General features: G+C 37.0%; 1 protein-coding gene across 1 annotated transcript in view; it reads left to right on the forward strand.

Moving 5' to 3' along the window:
- The first annotated feature begins 5,378 nt into the window (after positions 1-5,378).
- Positions 5,379-15,437, forward strand: part of LOC118825225 (docking protein 3) — a 35,248-nt gene continuing 25,189 nt past the window's right edge. Inside the window, exon 1 of the mRNA XM_036595806.1 lies at positions 5,379-5,591. Within this exon, the coding sequence (XP_036451699.1) occupies positions 5,532-5,591 (60 nt within the window). The 5' untranslated portion in view covers positions 5,379-5,531. The remainder of the gene's footprint in view (positions 5,592-15,437) is intronic.

Here is a 15,437-nt window from a genome sequence, read left to right on the forward strand (position 1 = left end):
GCATTTATAATCACTCAGCTGGTTTCCTCATATGTTTATGGGCATGTTTGGGGGCAGCCATGGGCTGGAGGTTAGGGACCCGAGGTTAGGGACCCTTGTGACCGGAAGGTCGCCGGTTCGATCCCCAGAGCCCAACAGTACGTGACTGAGGTGTCCTTAGGCAAGACACCCAACCCCCAACTGCTCCCTGGGTGCTGCGGATAGGGCTGCCCACCACCACAGGCAAGTGTGCTCACTGAAATGTAAACAGGAACCCCCGGATCTCTGTGAATATGAGTGCTGCTGAACTGGCCCTTCTGAAAAACATAATAGAACCCCTTAAAGGTCTCTGTTGGTTTCTGATGGTGTCTCTGAGTCTCTAGTGCTATTCTGTGTTTTCCTGAAGGGTTGATATTACAGTGTAAAGGACTCTAATGGTTTAACAGGTGCTCTGATCCCAGATGTATTTGATAGTTTCCTAATGAGATCTAAAGTGTCATACAGAAAACTAGTGGTCTCTAATAGTGACAATTAAGCCAACTGCTGCTCCTGATTCCAGGATGAAAGAACAGAAGTAGAACATGAAAATAAAAATACATTTTGAACACTTTGTGCAAACTTTGAGATCAAAGCACAATAATGAGCTGCCAGTTACTTCATTAATTTAACTATTCATTTATAGAAAATTCATTAAAGTGTAAAATATCTATCTATGTATCTGTCTGGCTGTCTAACTGACTATCCATCTACCTGTCAGTCTGTGTGTCTATCTATCTATCTATCTATCTATCTATCTATCTATCTATCTATCTGTCTGTCTGTCTGTCTGTCTGTCTATCTATCTGTCTGTCTGTCTGTCTGTCTGACTGTACCTTTGTCTTTCTTTCTTTCTTTCTTTCTTTCTTTCTTTATTTCTTTCTTTCGATCTGTCTGTCTGTCAGTCCGATAATGCTTAATGAGATTGGAGATCACTTGGCAAAGGATCTGAGAACATTCCTCCATACAGAACCTCTCCAGAACCTTCAGATTCTGAGTTCAACGTTGTGAATTCTCCTCTTCAGCTTTCCACACACATCTTCTATGCATGGTTGTCCTGATGGAAAATCCAAACTATGTTAAAGTTTGGATCTGTTGGATCATTGTGTTTAAGATCCAAACTATGGCCTTTGGAAGAAACACAGCCCCACAGTATCACAGATCCACCACCACACTTCACTGTGTTCAGGTGTTTTTCTGCATGGCTGTTTTTGTGTCCACGCCAAACTCACCACTGGTGTTTTTTGCCAAAAAACTATTTTGGTCTGATCTGACCACAGAACACAGTCTCACTGAAACTTCCTGTAATGTCTGGGAGACTGTAGAGTAGAGTAGAGACTTTCTTCTGGCAACTCCCCAAACAACCTGTGGTGGAAGTCACGGCTGACCATTTAAACGCTCCTAATCACTCCGGTGAACATAAAATATGACTGCGAATATACGTCAGTTAAATTTCTCTTAAAAGAATATCTAGGGGTGGCAACAATTGTGGCACACATAGATTTGAGAATAAATTATTTCCTGATTTTGTTTTTTTTTCAATTACTGTACTTCAAATGAACATTTTTCTGTCCATCTATTTGTCTTTCTTTCTTTCGGCATCTATCTATCTATCTATCTATCTATCTATCTATCATCTATCTATCTATCTATCTGTTCGTCTATCTGTCTCTCTGTTTGTCTATCTATCTATCTATGTATCTGTTTGCCTGTCTATCTGTCTGTTTGTTTGACTATCTTTTCATTTGTCTGTCTATCTATCAATCTATCTGTTCGCCTGTCTATCTGTTTGTCTGTCTATCTATCTATCTATCTATCTATCTATCTATCTATCTATCTATCTATCTGTTCATCTGTCTGTTTATCTGTCTCTCTGTTTGTCAATCTATCTATCTATCTATCTATCTATCTATCTATGTACCTGTTCATCTATCTATCTATCTATCTATCTATCTATCTATCTATCTATCTATCTATCTGTTCGTCTATCTATCTATGTACCTGTTCATCTATCTATCTATCTATCTATCTATCTATCTATCTATGTTCGTCTCAACAGTAGTTTTTATAGCAGTGTTGTAATTCTCTGTATCAGCCACAGGGGGGCAGTGTGGGTGCGTGAACTGACCTCTGGCTCCTCTGCGGTTGCTACACCCACTCAGTGAAGGTCCTCTGTGTGAAGTCATTTATCCAAACTGCACATCATTTTCACTCAGTAACTTCCTCTATGAGGCTGTAAACAGGTGCTGACATGCGTTTCCTCACGCGACTCATAAAGGTGTCAAACGGTTAACATGTACTGTGAGTGAAGGCGGCTGCAGGTCCAAGTCAGGACCAATCAGAGGCTGAAAGTGTGTTATGGAACCACAGCTACATCAAAATATAATGAAGACACTTAATTACAACACAAACAACCTCTGACTTCTGGAGTGATGTAATAGTGCAGAGATCTCAGCCGAACACAGACGCCTCTGAGCCTCTCTGTGTTTGTGTGTTTACTGCAGAGATGCTATGGCTTCTTTCTCATGGGGCTGAATTTCTTATTTGAGTTTTCCATTCCACCTTAAGTGGTGCAGCAGTTACATTCTGGCACCTGAAGTCAGGCGACTAGATTTCTGAAGTGAAAACCGGGGACAGTTCGGTGGTCAATATAGCAATAAAATATGCAATGTTTTATGTATGAAATAAAGAGGGTGGGTCAGTTCCAGTTGCATGTATTTTGACCATGATAACTGTTGTACTGCAATAACCTGTGGTGAATGCCGACTGATAAAACTGGCTACTAACTGAGTAACTTTGTAAACCATGTCAGAAAATCATACAGTAGCTACCATATGCCATATGTCATATACGGAAGCTGAAAAAGTGACGCAGTTTAAAAATGATGCACTATTTGTGGAAGACATGGTAGCTACATTCAAGTAGACGATGTTAAGCTTGTATACAGTAGAAAAACTTTTTTTGGTGCTAAACTGAGCTCTTTTCAAAAAGGTTAGAACCACATACCATACATTCTCCATCAATCTGGAGAACCATTTGACCATGCAGAAAACCATTTGAGCATACAAATGGTTCTTTGAGTGTTCAGGGCTCTGTATGGAACCCTTGTCTTTACTAAAGAACCCTTGAAGAACCATCTTTGAGAGTGCACCACAAATCTGACGCAAGTTGAACCTGACGCAAAGTCTGTGGTGTGAAATTGCTCTTTGCGGCGAATTTGTTTGTTTTCTCCACAGTTACATCATATTGTTCGCCAAAGTCAGGTGAACATTGTGTATGCAAGAGGTTTATTGAGGCCTTTAGGGCGTCAGAATGTAACTGCTGCACCATTTAAGGTGGAATGGAATAAGAAGAATGAGAACTTCAACTTCAGTTGTTTTTTATGCACCACTTGTGCAGGACTGGTTTGAGACAGAGGCTCGAGAAAAGGGGAAGCAGTGGTGTTTATTGTGCAGTCCGCCTTTTGACTTTATTTCCCTTCATCAGAGAGGAAGCCACATGATGCAAATGAGCCTTACAGCAACAACATGGAACCAAACTCACTATGAGCAGAGTTCACCAGCCAGTCACAAGACTGTACAGTGTGATAAAAGGCAAGCTGAAGTTTATAGGAACGAGTGAGAATCTAAAATTTATCTCTATCCTTTTACTCTGCATAAAACAGAAAGCCGATTTAAGGGATTTTTCAAATTTTCTGTTTATATGCATAATTAACTGGTTAAGATGTAAACAGGGAGTGGTTTGGTGTGAAAAAGCTCCCTCACAGAAAGTTATTACATGAAATAGTTATAAATACACTGCCTGATGTCTGAGACACTGTTTTATCATAGTTTTGAGAAGATTTTGGCCTTAAATGTATTTTTAAAATCCACCAAAAGAAGCTCTAATTTTATTCAGATTTTCCACTATTTTCCCGTCATCAACATCCCGTATAAAACTCAGAAGACACGTGTAGGTTCACTGGTGGTTTTGGATAGGAAATAAAATGTCTATATTTGTGTTGTAGTCATGGCGATCCTTGGTTCCTATCAGCACCACTGTTAAGAAATCTGAACCATTTCACACCGAACCACTCTGAATCACTCTGTTCACATCTCACACACTGAAGTAGTGGAATTCCACTTTACAGATGGCTAAATTGGACCACATTTACAGATTTTTTGCTCAGACCTGACCTTTCACCTCTTGCGCCAACATCAGATGAACCAACTAGCAGCACAAGAAATTCTTCATAAAGATCAATAGCTCTGATCAGCTTTAATCTGTTTATTATCAGAGTGAGACGAAGGTGAAAAAAACGTCAGATGATTTGCTTTTGGTTAGGTTTTGCAACATTAACACTGAATGGGGGTGCATGCACAGTGGGGAAAAAACACTCCAGATTAATTGCATTTGACTTATTTGCTCAAGTCTGACCCCAAAGAAAGATTTCTTTCATTTTACAAGCAATGCTTTTTGTTATACACTGGTAAAAATGGCTCATCAGTTTAACCCAAAAAAATCACTTAGTATGGTAACAAATGAATTAACTAGTTTTATTCAACCTAATTAAATACTTTGCATCATGGATTCTTTCAATCAAGGTATTTTTTTAGTTGAATCAAACTAGTTCAATTACATGAAGTAGTTTTTTTGGACTGAACTGATGAGACATTTTTTACAGTATACCTATCAGAGTGAAAACAGTTTCCCATTTACATCACTGAAGATCAGTGAGAGCAACAGTGTCTGCATGTTCTCATACTAAACAATTTACAGTAGTAATTAAATAACTCATAGTAGATGCTGAATAATTCACTATAATTACTGGATAACTCACAGTAGATACTGAATAATTTATAGTAGATACTGAATAATTCAAAGTGGTTACTAAACAATTCATAGTAAATACTGAAAAATTCATGGTAGATACTTAATTTATACTAGATACTGAATAATTTATAGTAGATACTGAATGAATTGTATGAATTGTACAGTAAAGTTTATTTGTGCCACATTCAGCATTTCTTCAGAAAATCCCCCCAGCAGCGCTGCGCGCCCACGCATCCGACCAGAGTGACTCATTTAGATGAGCAGCTCACAGGAAGTAAAGCTTTAAAGGCACTCCAGGTCACGAGGGCCACAAACAACACAACACACACAAAAAAAAAGACAGAAAAGAGGAAGACAGAGAGAGAGAGAGAGAGACAGAGAGAGAGAGAGAGAAGAGAGAGAGAGAGAGAGAGAGAGAGAGAGAGAGAGAGAACAAAGTAGAAGAAGACAGAGCAAGTTAGAGAGAAGACTAATAGAACAAGGGAGAGAAACAGTGATAGAAAAGAGAGAGAGAACGCAAAAGAGAAAGATACAAAAGAGAGATAAGAGAGAGAGAACGAGAGACGCTACGAGAGAGAGACAGATGTAACTGACAGAGATACAAGAGAGGAACTGTAACGAGAGCGAGAGAAAGAGAGAGACAGAAAGAGAGAGAGAGATAGCAAAAGAGCTAAAGAAGAGAAAATTTGTTCTGCTGATGAACGATGGAGGAAGACATCAGAAAGAAAGGAATGATCTATCAACTACAGCACCGCTTCGGAAAGGTGAGAATATTCAGACTTTACTCAGTAAAAAAATGATGAACTACACAAAAACACAAAAAAGATGGTTCTTCAAGGGTTCTTTAGCAAAGAAAATTGTTCTATATAGAACCATGAACACTCAAAGAACGCTATGCATGATTAAAGGGCTCTTTGCATCATGAAAGGGTTCTTAAGAATGTGCTGTAGATGGTTCTATATAGGACCTTTTTGAAAATGGTTCTATATAGCACCAAAAAGTGTTCTTCTATTGTTATGGTGTCAAGCTTGTATACAATAGAAGAATCCTTTTGGGTGCTGTATAGAACCCTTTTCAAAAAGGTTCTAGAACCATATACAATACATTCTCCATCAGTCTAATGAGCCCTTTAATCATGCAAAGGGTTCTTTGAGTGTTCATGGTTCTATATAGAACCCTTGTCTTTACTAAAGAACCGTTAAGGAACCATCTTTTTTAGAGTGAATTTAACCCTCCGAGAAGTCCAGAGTCATTATTATTGCTCAAATGTAAGTAAATAATTAAGTGCTTATTTACATACTTATATAATAAGTTATTCTGTACTGATGGGCTCCAGTCTGTTCCTCTTTCTGTTTGATTTGACGTGAAAAAAAGCCTAAATGTAAATTTGAATTGAATTTATAATCATAGTAAAATATCTCCTCTCCTACTTACAAACACTAATGTGGATTTAAAGTTTGGAATTATTTCAATGTGCCAAAAACTGTTCATACACAGTTTCAGTCACCATTGACCTCGAAGGGTTATGTTTTCTACTGAGCGTCCTTCGTGTCGTCTTTCTGTCATACTCATACTCTGTGTTAGAGAGGAATTAGCAATGGCCACTTCATTGTCAAGCTTTTAAAGATTTTTTCTGTGGTTTTTGTGCTTTTATTGTCCAGAAAAGAAAGGATTTCCTCAGATTGGCAAGCCTTTATTTTTTATTTTGATGGTAAATTCACAGAAGGTACAAAATAATTCACAGAAGATAAAATCATAGTGGTTACTGAACAACTCACAGTAGTCAGTGCATTTTTCATTGTAGATACGGATTAATTCAGAGTTGATACAGTCATAGTGTTTACTGAAAAATTTACTGTAGATATGGAATAATTCGTAGTAGATATTGATCAATTCATAATGGATACTGAATAACTCATAGTAGATATTGAAAGATTCATATAGGATATTGAACAATTTATAGTGGACATTGAATAATTTATAGTAGATACTGAACAATTCATAGTGGATATTGAATAATTCATAGTGGATATTTAATCATTTATAGTAGATATTGAACAATTCATAGTGGATATTGAATAATTCATAGTGGACATTGAATAATTCATAGTGGATATTGATTCATTTATAGTAGATACTGAACAATTCATAGTAAATACTGAAAAATCCATAGTAGATATTGAAAAATTCATAGTGGATATTGAATAATTCATAGTGGATATTTAATCATTTATAGTAGATATTGAACAATTCATAGTGGATATTGAATAATTCATAGTAGATACTGAAACATTAATAGTAGATACTGAATAATTCATAGTGGATATTTAACAATTCATAGTGAATATTGAATAATTTATAGTAGATATTGAACAATTAATAGTGGATATTGATTCATTTATAGTAGATACTGAACAATTCATAGTAGATACTGAAAAATCCATAGTAGATATTGAAAAATTCATAGTGGATATTGAATAGTTTATTGTAGATATTAAACAATTTATAGTGGATACTGAATAATTTGTAGTGGTTTGTGTATTTTTGATGACACATTAGCAAACTTTACACACAAGAGTAACTTTTCTTTAAATTCAAATCATAGTAAAATATCTCCTACTCACAAACACTAATGTGGATTGAAAGTCTGGAATCTGCACTTTAAGCACAATTTCTCCACTTGTTGCAATGAGCTATGAGTCAGAAATGATTCACCATACAGTTGCAGCATGTTGTGATCATCAGTGATTTCTAAGGGTTAAATATTCTGGCATCTGTCCTCCGTGACATGTTTTCGTCCTACTCAGCGTAAGAGAGGAATTAGCTACAGCCACTTCATTTGTACGCTTTTTATGTTTTTTTTAAGCTTTTTTTTGGAAGGTTCTGTGATGTTACTGTTCTTTCTGAAGTCCAGAAAAGAAAGGCAGGGATGTCCTCAGATTGGCAGGCCTTTATTTTTTTTATCAGCTCTTCACACAAAGCCGATGCTGCACACATTTCACGGAAAAAGAGCACCTGTCAGAGAGCAGGCTGTGTTCTGTTTTGCAGCGGTGCTAAAGGTAAGGTTGGGCCTAAAGGAGCTCGTTCTCACACTGTTCCTGCTGAATCACAGCAGAAAAGAAAGAGAACAGCATTTGCTATCGAATGGATGCTCTGAGGCTCAGAGATAAATACAGGACTGTAGTCTACATCACTGGATGGAGTTTTGAATAATGGAAAACTGAAATTTCCTCGCTTTTTTGTAATAAAAGACTTTGATGTTTTACATAAACCAGTGGCGAATTGTAACTATTACAGGCAGGCCTTCAGTTTGAGCCACAAAACCTTGTCAAAAATTGAGAAAAAAAGCCCCCCTGCAATAATAATTTCTGCTAGCTATAATTCCTCATTTCTGAAGCTAATGCCGATGCTGTTCTAGTTTAAACACAGACATTTAAAGCTTGTAAAATCATACCAAATGTTTTATCTTAAGCTTGTAACAGACATTATCAAATACACTGCCAAAAATAGTATCTTGTCAAATGAAATGACCTTAAATCTAGTTGACATATCTAATATTTCCCATTTTGAGATGGTTGCGCACTTATTATAAGATTTCTAGAAATTATTTACTTCTTTTATTAATTTAAGTTAATTAAGTAAAATTATCTCACTATACTGACAGATAATTTTGGGTTCAAGCCCATTTCCTAAAACAAGCAAAATTATCTGCCAGTACAGTGAGATAATGTCTAGAAATAATGTAGACGATCTTGTATTAAGCTTACAACAGCAAGCATCTCAACAGGAGAAATATTAGATTTATTGACTATATTTAAGATAATTTTACTTGAAAGAGACCATTTTTTGAAGTATATCTGAGCTTGTATGTATCAGTTTTACAGTGACTCTGTCAGTAAAGAGTTCTGACACAGAGGCTGCCGCTGCTGTTTTACATTCCTAACAACTAACCCAAACCTGCTTAGACTGTGGCTTATTTTCACAGTCAGTGACATATATAGAACATACAGAAGGAGCAGAGAGATGTTTTTTCTTGTAAATTAAAGCGTGATTGGTCGATTCCTCTGTCACTTCTGAATTATGTTGGTAGTTTATCTAACATGTAAGGCCTTCAGTCCAGCTCCTGAAGTCCTAACCAATGGGGGAGCTCGCTCAGCTGTATCCACCTACATACCACAGATATCAGATCTCTGGTATGTTTTATCCAATCAGATAATCCTGATTGGATAATTTTCTATTAGGCCTTTCAAGATTTGAAACCTAATGAATTCAAACTTAATGAAATAATTGCAAAAAACACGATGATACTACTTAAAACAGACAGGTGTTTTTAGTTCCCAGTGATCATTAAGCCTGAGAGTTGACCGCTGATGTAAACAGTATTAAAGCTTTGAAACTGTACAGTCCATACAGTGATATGCAAAAGGGTAATTCCATGTTGTTGTTGATTTTCTGAGTGTAAATAAGTGAACACGTTTCAATACACAATTACTGTTTGCTGAATTGAACACATTGAAATACATAATAAAACCAAAAAGGTGTCCTGTGAGAAAGTTACGGCACCTTTTATATTTTTCCATTATATTAAACTGCAGTAAAATTTGCAGAAAAATGCCACATTTAAGTGTGTTGTCTATAGAGGATGTGTTCACTTATTTTCACTTAGAAAATCAACAAGCACCAAAAAGGGTTCTTCTACAACACATTCTCCAGAATGATTTCACCATGCAAAGAATCACTTAAACATGCAACGGGTTCTTTGAGTGTTCATGGTTCAGTTTAGACCGTTTTCTGTACTAAAGAACCCTTGAGAACCATCATTTTTTTCAAAGGTTTGCATATGACCGTATGGAAACATATCATGGTTGAGATGTCACAACCACAAGCATATTTAGTGCAAACGCTTAAGCGCTTAAGTTATAAGGAGTGCATCAGTGTGGACTGCTTTCTGAATGTGGCACAGCCAGCTCATTTGCATATTTCAGTCTTAAAGGAACAGCAACAGAAACAGCCTGTTTTATTCTAAGGAATAAAGAGGGGTTGGAAAGTGGTAACTTCTTCACTAGCATCTTTTCTTATGATGGGGACTCAGGTTTGAACCTCAGCTGTTGCTGTGTTGTTATTTGGAAGGAAGGATGGCAGGATGCTTCTCTTTCACTATGTGATTTACGTTTTCTCAGTGGTGATTAGCTTTAGCATGTTGCTGTTCTTGTCCTCCTGTTCAGGCCTATGTTTGAGGTTCTCACCATCGTTGCGAAACAACAGTTATGTCTCACACTTTACCCATGAGGCTCGTGGTTTTATGCTATTGCTTCTCTCTCACATGCGAATATAAATCTCACAGGTTTTCACACTTTCAAAATAACTAGAGAAACGTTGCTCAAATTGGTGCTGTGGGAACACCATCACTGTTAATTCTCAACTACAGCACTGTACAAAATCAGGAACCAACCTTTATTTATCTAATGTCCAGTCAAAATGGCATTTAAGTGCAAGGTATTCATTTTTCAGCATGAAAAAACAGCAGAAAGCAGATATTTTCAGTGTTTGGAGTGTCACTCTTTACCTTTATCACAACTTCCATTCTTCCAAAGAAATCTGCAGACACACCTCCAAAGGTCAGTCTTAGAAGTTGGTTGATCATTTTCTGAAGTAATCAAACACATTCTGTGTTGTTGAGGTCTGGACTCTGGGGTGGTCAGTCCACTGTTCAGCTTCTTTGTTTGATGTGTCCGTCTCCTTTTCTCAGTGAGGCTTCTTGACAGCTACACATCCTTTCAGACCCACAGCGCTGAGTTGTCTTCTCACAGTGGAAGGATGAACCGAAACACCTGTGGATGTTTTCAGATCTGAAGCAGCTTGATTTTCTCCTCTCTCTCAAAGATGAAAACTTTAAGTGCTGTTTATCTAAAAAAAAAACTTGATTTTTTTTTCATTCAAAAGTTTTAGGCACTTGAGAAAATGTAAAATGTAAATTTTATTCTTGGCAGTAAAAGTTCATTTGTTCAGAAAAACACTGGCATTAGAAACTGCATCTGTGGTTGTTTAACCATTTCCAAACATCTCCTCAAGGAAGACAGCATTATTTGTAGTCATCATCCAACACCTGCTGTATCTAATCAGTATTTCATTATGTTAAATCGGGTGCTGCTAATAGCTGGAGGCATCCAGGAGAAATCTGGAACAAAATTTTGTTCCCCTAACCAGTTAATTTTTTAAAAACAAACAATTCCTCCTACATTTTAATGTATTTATGTTGATTTGCATTTATTCTAATGTTACATGGTGCAAAAACAGACCGATTAGTATGTAAATAGTTTTAAACCATAAAACCATTTAAACCATAAAACCTAAAGTTTTAAACCTAAAACTTCTGCACTGCACTTTACTGACATCGTCAGATATATCATCATTATATAGCTGTAGGTCGAGCATGTGAATGTATGTAAAAGAGTTTATATGACATCACAGAAATAATGAATTGAAAATGGGCTGTTTCTGCAACTTAGTGTCCAAATACAGACTGTATGGACTGGGGAGTGAACTGTAGGTATCTGAACTCTAACAATGAGTGTGTTCACAGGCACTCAGTAATCTGATCATAATCAGATTTCTGCAGTTATCTGATTATTTAAATGCTAATGTAAACACAATCTGATTTCTTAGATCAGATTAAGGTCTAAAACCGATTAAGAAATTTGATAAAGAGAGTTGGATTTTAGCTCAGTAATCAGATTTTTCAGAGCATGTAAACTCTATCTCTGATTTCTTTTGGATTTCTCAGTCTGCAGATGTGCAAAAACAGACAGCAGTACCAAACATAAGCAAGCAGGGTTACCGGAAGATGCAGCAAAACACTTTTGGAGCGACTGAAACCAACTACATGCTTGACAAAATGAAGGATTTAAATATTCTTCATCTTCTAGATGATGTATGTTCATATTTTCAGGTGAAGTGCCGCAATGGTAAAAAAAAAACTGCGGCATGAACTTTAAGTTCTACTTTATGTTTACGTCACATCTTCTTCTATGAGTTTATTGGCTGTTTGTAAAGCAGAAATCTGATTCTTGCCTGACTCATATAGACCCGGAGCTTCCCCTTTATCTGATTACCCAAGTGCATGTAAACACTCTCAGTGTCTATGCTTTACTTCAAACTCAAAAGTGAGGGAAATCAGTTTTTCATGATATGGACCTTGTGTTTTTCCTTTTTCCTGCAAAATTCCCATTACAGAGATAGAAATGTTTATATATACATCTATAAAAAAAACCTTGCATCTCCAAAATGGTAACTTTTTAGGTAAATATTAAAGAAAAAACACTCTTAACTGTTAATGGAACTCAAAGTTTTGTTCTGATACTCCAGAGGTTAAAATGCAGCATATGGAAAGCAGTCATTTCCAATAACTCTGCAGTTTAAGAGTACTTTATAAATGACAAATACGTTTCTTCTGCTGCTGCTGCTGTGGTTCTAAGAATAGGAAGCAGAAGAAGAAGTATCACCATGGAAAACATGACTCAAGAGTGCTGGATGTAGACGGCTGCTCTGTAGACGGAGTGAGAATGAGCTGGTTTGGAAATGACCTGGTTGTGTAAACCTGTCATGACTCAAAATAAGGAAACAAGTGACACTATTGTGACACGAGGCAGTTCTGTCTGTAACTGTGCTTCTGTCTTAAACCGCAAACAATTGGCGGTGATACAGCTGAAAGCCTTTTTTCCTTTTAAGTTGATAATTCAGTGAAAAATCTCATTTTTTCATCATATTTTCCTAAAATGTGGTAAATAAGCCAAAACATGTTTGGTGCCTTGGCTGGGACTTAGAGGCTAATGTAGTTAAAAGGTAATAGAAGCTTATTAGCACCAATTAGCATGGTGCTAACTGCATCTCACACTTGCCTCAAACTGTGTGGAGTAAGTAACCTCAAACAGGCTTGCTAATGTTGTTTGCAGAATCTCCCCTGCTTAAAAACAGCATAGAGCCACATGTCACTGTTGTCGGAATAAAACCTTGTATCTCCAAAATGGCAACTTTACAGGAGAAGGAAAGACATTCTTAACTCTCAGTGGAAGTTAATGGAACTAGATTTTTTTTACAAACACTTTTGGAACATTTTTTGGTCCATTCATCATGAGATTTTGGCACATTGTAGAGGTCAGCTAGCATTTTCAAATTCTGTATAAAAGTATAAAGTGGCAAAAATGGAGTTATGAGGTTTTGTTCTGACAGCAGAGCAGCAATGCATGCTGGTCTGTGCTGTTTTTTTCCAGCAGGGTCACCCTGCAGTTCGCATGATGCTAATTGCTAAAGTACACTGTAAGCTTCCATTACTTGTTAGCTACATTAGCCTCATAGCTCCAGCGCTAAAACTAAAGAAGCAAACTTCAGACAGCAAACACGTCTCAAACGTCACGCTGATCAACTACACACCTAAAAAGGATGGTTCCTCAAGGGTTCTTTAGAAAAGGGAATGGTTCTATTTAGAACCATGTATACTCAAAGAATCATTTCATGCTTAAGTGGTTCTTAGCATGTGAAATGGTTCTTCAGCTTGATGGAGATTGTGCTCTATATAGCATCAAAAAGGGTTCTTCTATTATTAAGCTTGACATTGTAACCACAGAACAACCCTTTTTGGTGCTATATAGAACCATTTTTACCATACATTTATTTCTTTTCACCTTTGATAAAAATTTGGTAAATGCTTATCATCTCATATGATAATTAATTTGATGCAGAGAAAAAACAAACTTAGTAAACCAGTGTTTTTATTCTGCAGTTCTAAAGCTGTGGCTTCTACAGAAATGTTTGTTTATCGTCTCATTGTTTTTATTCATTGTGTTGAAATAATACTTATTTTCTTAAAATAATGACATACAACCCTATTTCCAAAAAAAGTTGTGATGCTGTGCAAAATGTAAGTAAAAACAGAATGCAACGATGTGCAAATTATATAAATAACACATTCTCCCTCAATCTGAAGAACAATTTCACCATCTAAAGAACCATTTAAACATGAAATGGTTCTATATAGAACTCATGGTTCTAAATAGAACCATTGCTTTTACTAAAGAACCCTTGAGGAACGATCTTTTTTAGGTGTGTAGTCGAACAGTATGACATGTTTGAGACGGGTGTGGTGTCTAAAGTTTGCTTCTTTAGTTTTAGCACTGGAGCTACGAGGCTAATGTAGCTAACAAGTAATGGAAGCTTAAGTGTGTACATTTGATGTAACAGGTGGCAATTTTACACAGATACATCATACAGCCATTGGGAATCCCTGTGTTTTCAACCAATCATGACTGCTAGCCTAGCCAGTGAACTATAGCTAGTATTTGATTTATGTCACACTTGCACCACCACCATATTATTAATACACCACCAGTCAGTGCAGTGATGACAGCAGCACTCATAGAGCCACGGTTTGTACAGTGTTAGTTAATAATGCATCCTGAAAAATAAAATGTGGCCATGGTGAGCTGCGTGCTTCATTGCTATAGTGACGACAGCAACAGAAACAAAACACTGAGATTTTTTTGGCGCCCTGGCGGTCTGATGCTGTGAGGAGAAAGAGGCTGAAGAGCTGAGCCAGCCAAAGTGAAATCTTCAACAGAGAGAATATTTAGGTCGGCAAAGCAGCTCTTTTACTGCCCTGTTGCTGCTCCACAGCAGAATTAGAAATTTAGGTTAAAAAAAACCAAAAATCCTCCTTTGCAGTAAAATAAAGCTCTGCTGATCGTTCTAACACAGTTTTAACAATAAATGGTCTTAAACGCTGGAGTTAATGTAGAACTGCTTATTTAGCCTTTAACCCTGAAGGTTGGCACGCAGACAGCCGTCACACCTAGCTAGTAGCTAACAGGAAGGCAAAGAGAGAGAGGGGAAGACGAACATCAATAAGTAGGAGACGAATGGACTTATTTTCATTTATAATCACTCCAGCTGGTTTCCTGATGCGTTTAATCTGCAACAAGAAACAGAGAAATACTAAAAAGTCGTGATGCTTAAGTCAACTTCTTATTTGTCAGCTTTTTGTTCGAATTTTCCTGTTTCACCTTAAATGGTGCAGCAGTTACATTCTAGTGCCTCAGGCATGATTTAAGGTGGAACCGGACAATTAGAACAAGAAGCTGGAGAATGAGAAGACTTAAGCTAAAAAATCAATCATAGAGAGTTTTTTACAAGAAACTATTCTACTTTTGAGGCAATGTTTCCTGCTGGAGATGCGAGAAAAGCAGCTACAGCTGAGCTTAAGCTCAAAGCAGAGCAAAGTAAGTCTGCGTTTTTGTTACTTTTCTTTTTTTACTGAGACATATTTACAGCCAAGATGGTAAAACGTTGCTTCATAAAAAGGACATGAAACGTTGCGGCTCCCAAGTTGGTTCGATTTTTGTTGAAAGGACAAAATGGCTCTTCTTAACATTTGGGTTGCGACCCCTGAGATAAACTTTCAGCATCTCTTCATAACACTATAAAAGTCTGTTCTCATCAGTCTGACCCAGCTAGACAGTCAGGAGAAGGAGGAACTCTGGAGTCTGACCATTTTCGAGTGTTGACACTGACTGATGACTGACGTACGCAGTCTAACTATCTCTAGATCACTTTTGCTT

The sequence above is a fragment of the Colossoma macropomum genome, unplaced genomic scaffold (genome assembly GCF_904425465.1).
Source record: "Colossoma macropomum unplaced genomic scaffold, Colossoma_macropomum, whole genome shotgun sequence".
Taxonomy (NCBI): Eukaryota; Metazoa; Chordata; class Actinopteri; order Characiformes; family Serrasalmidae; genus Colossoma; species Colossoma macropomum.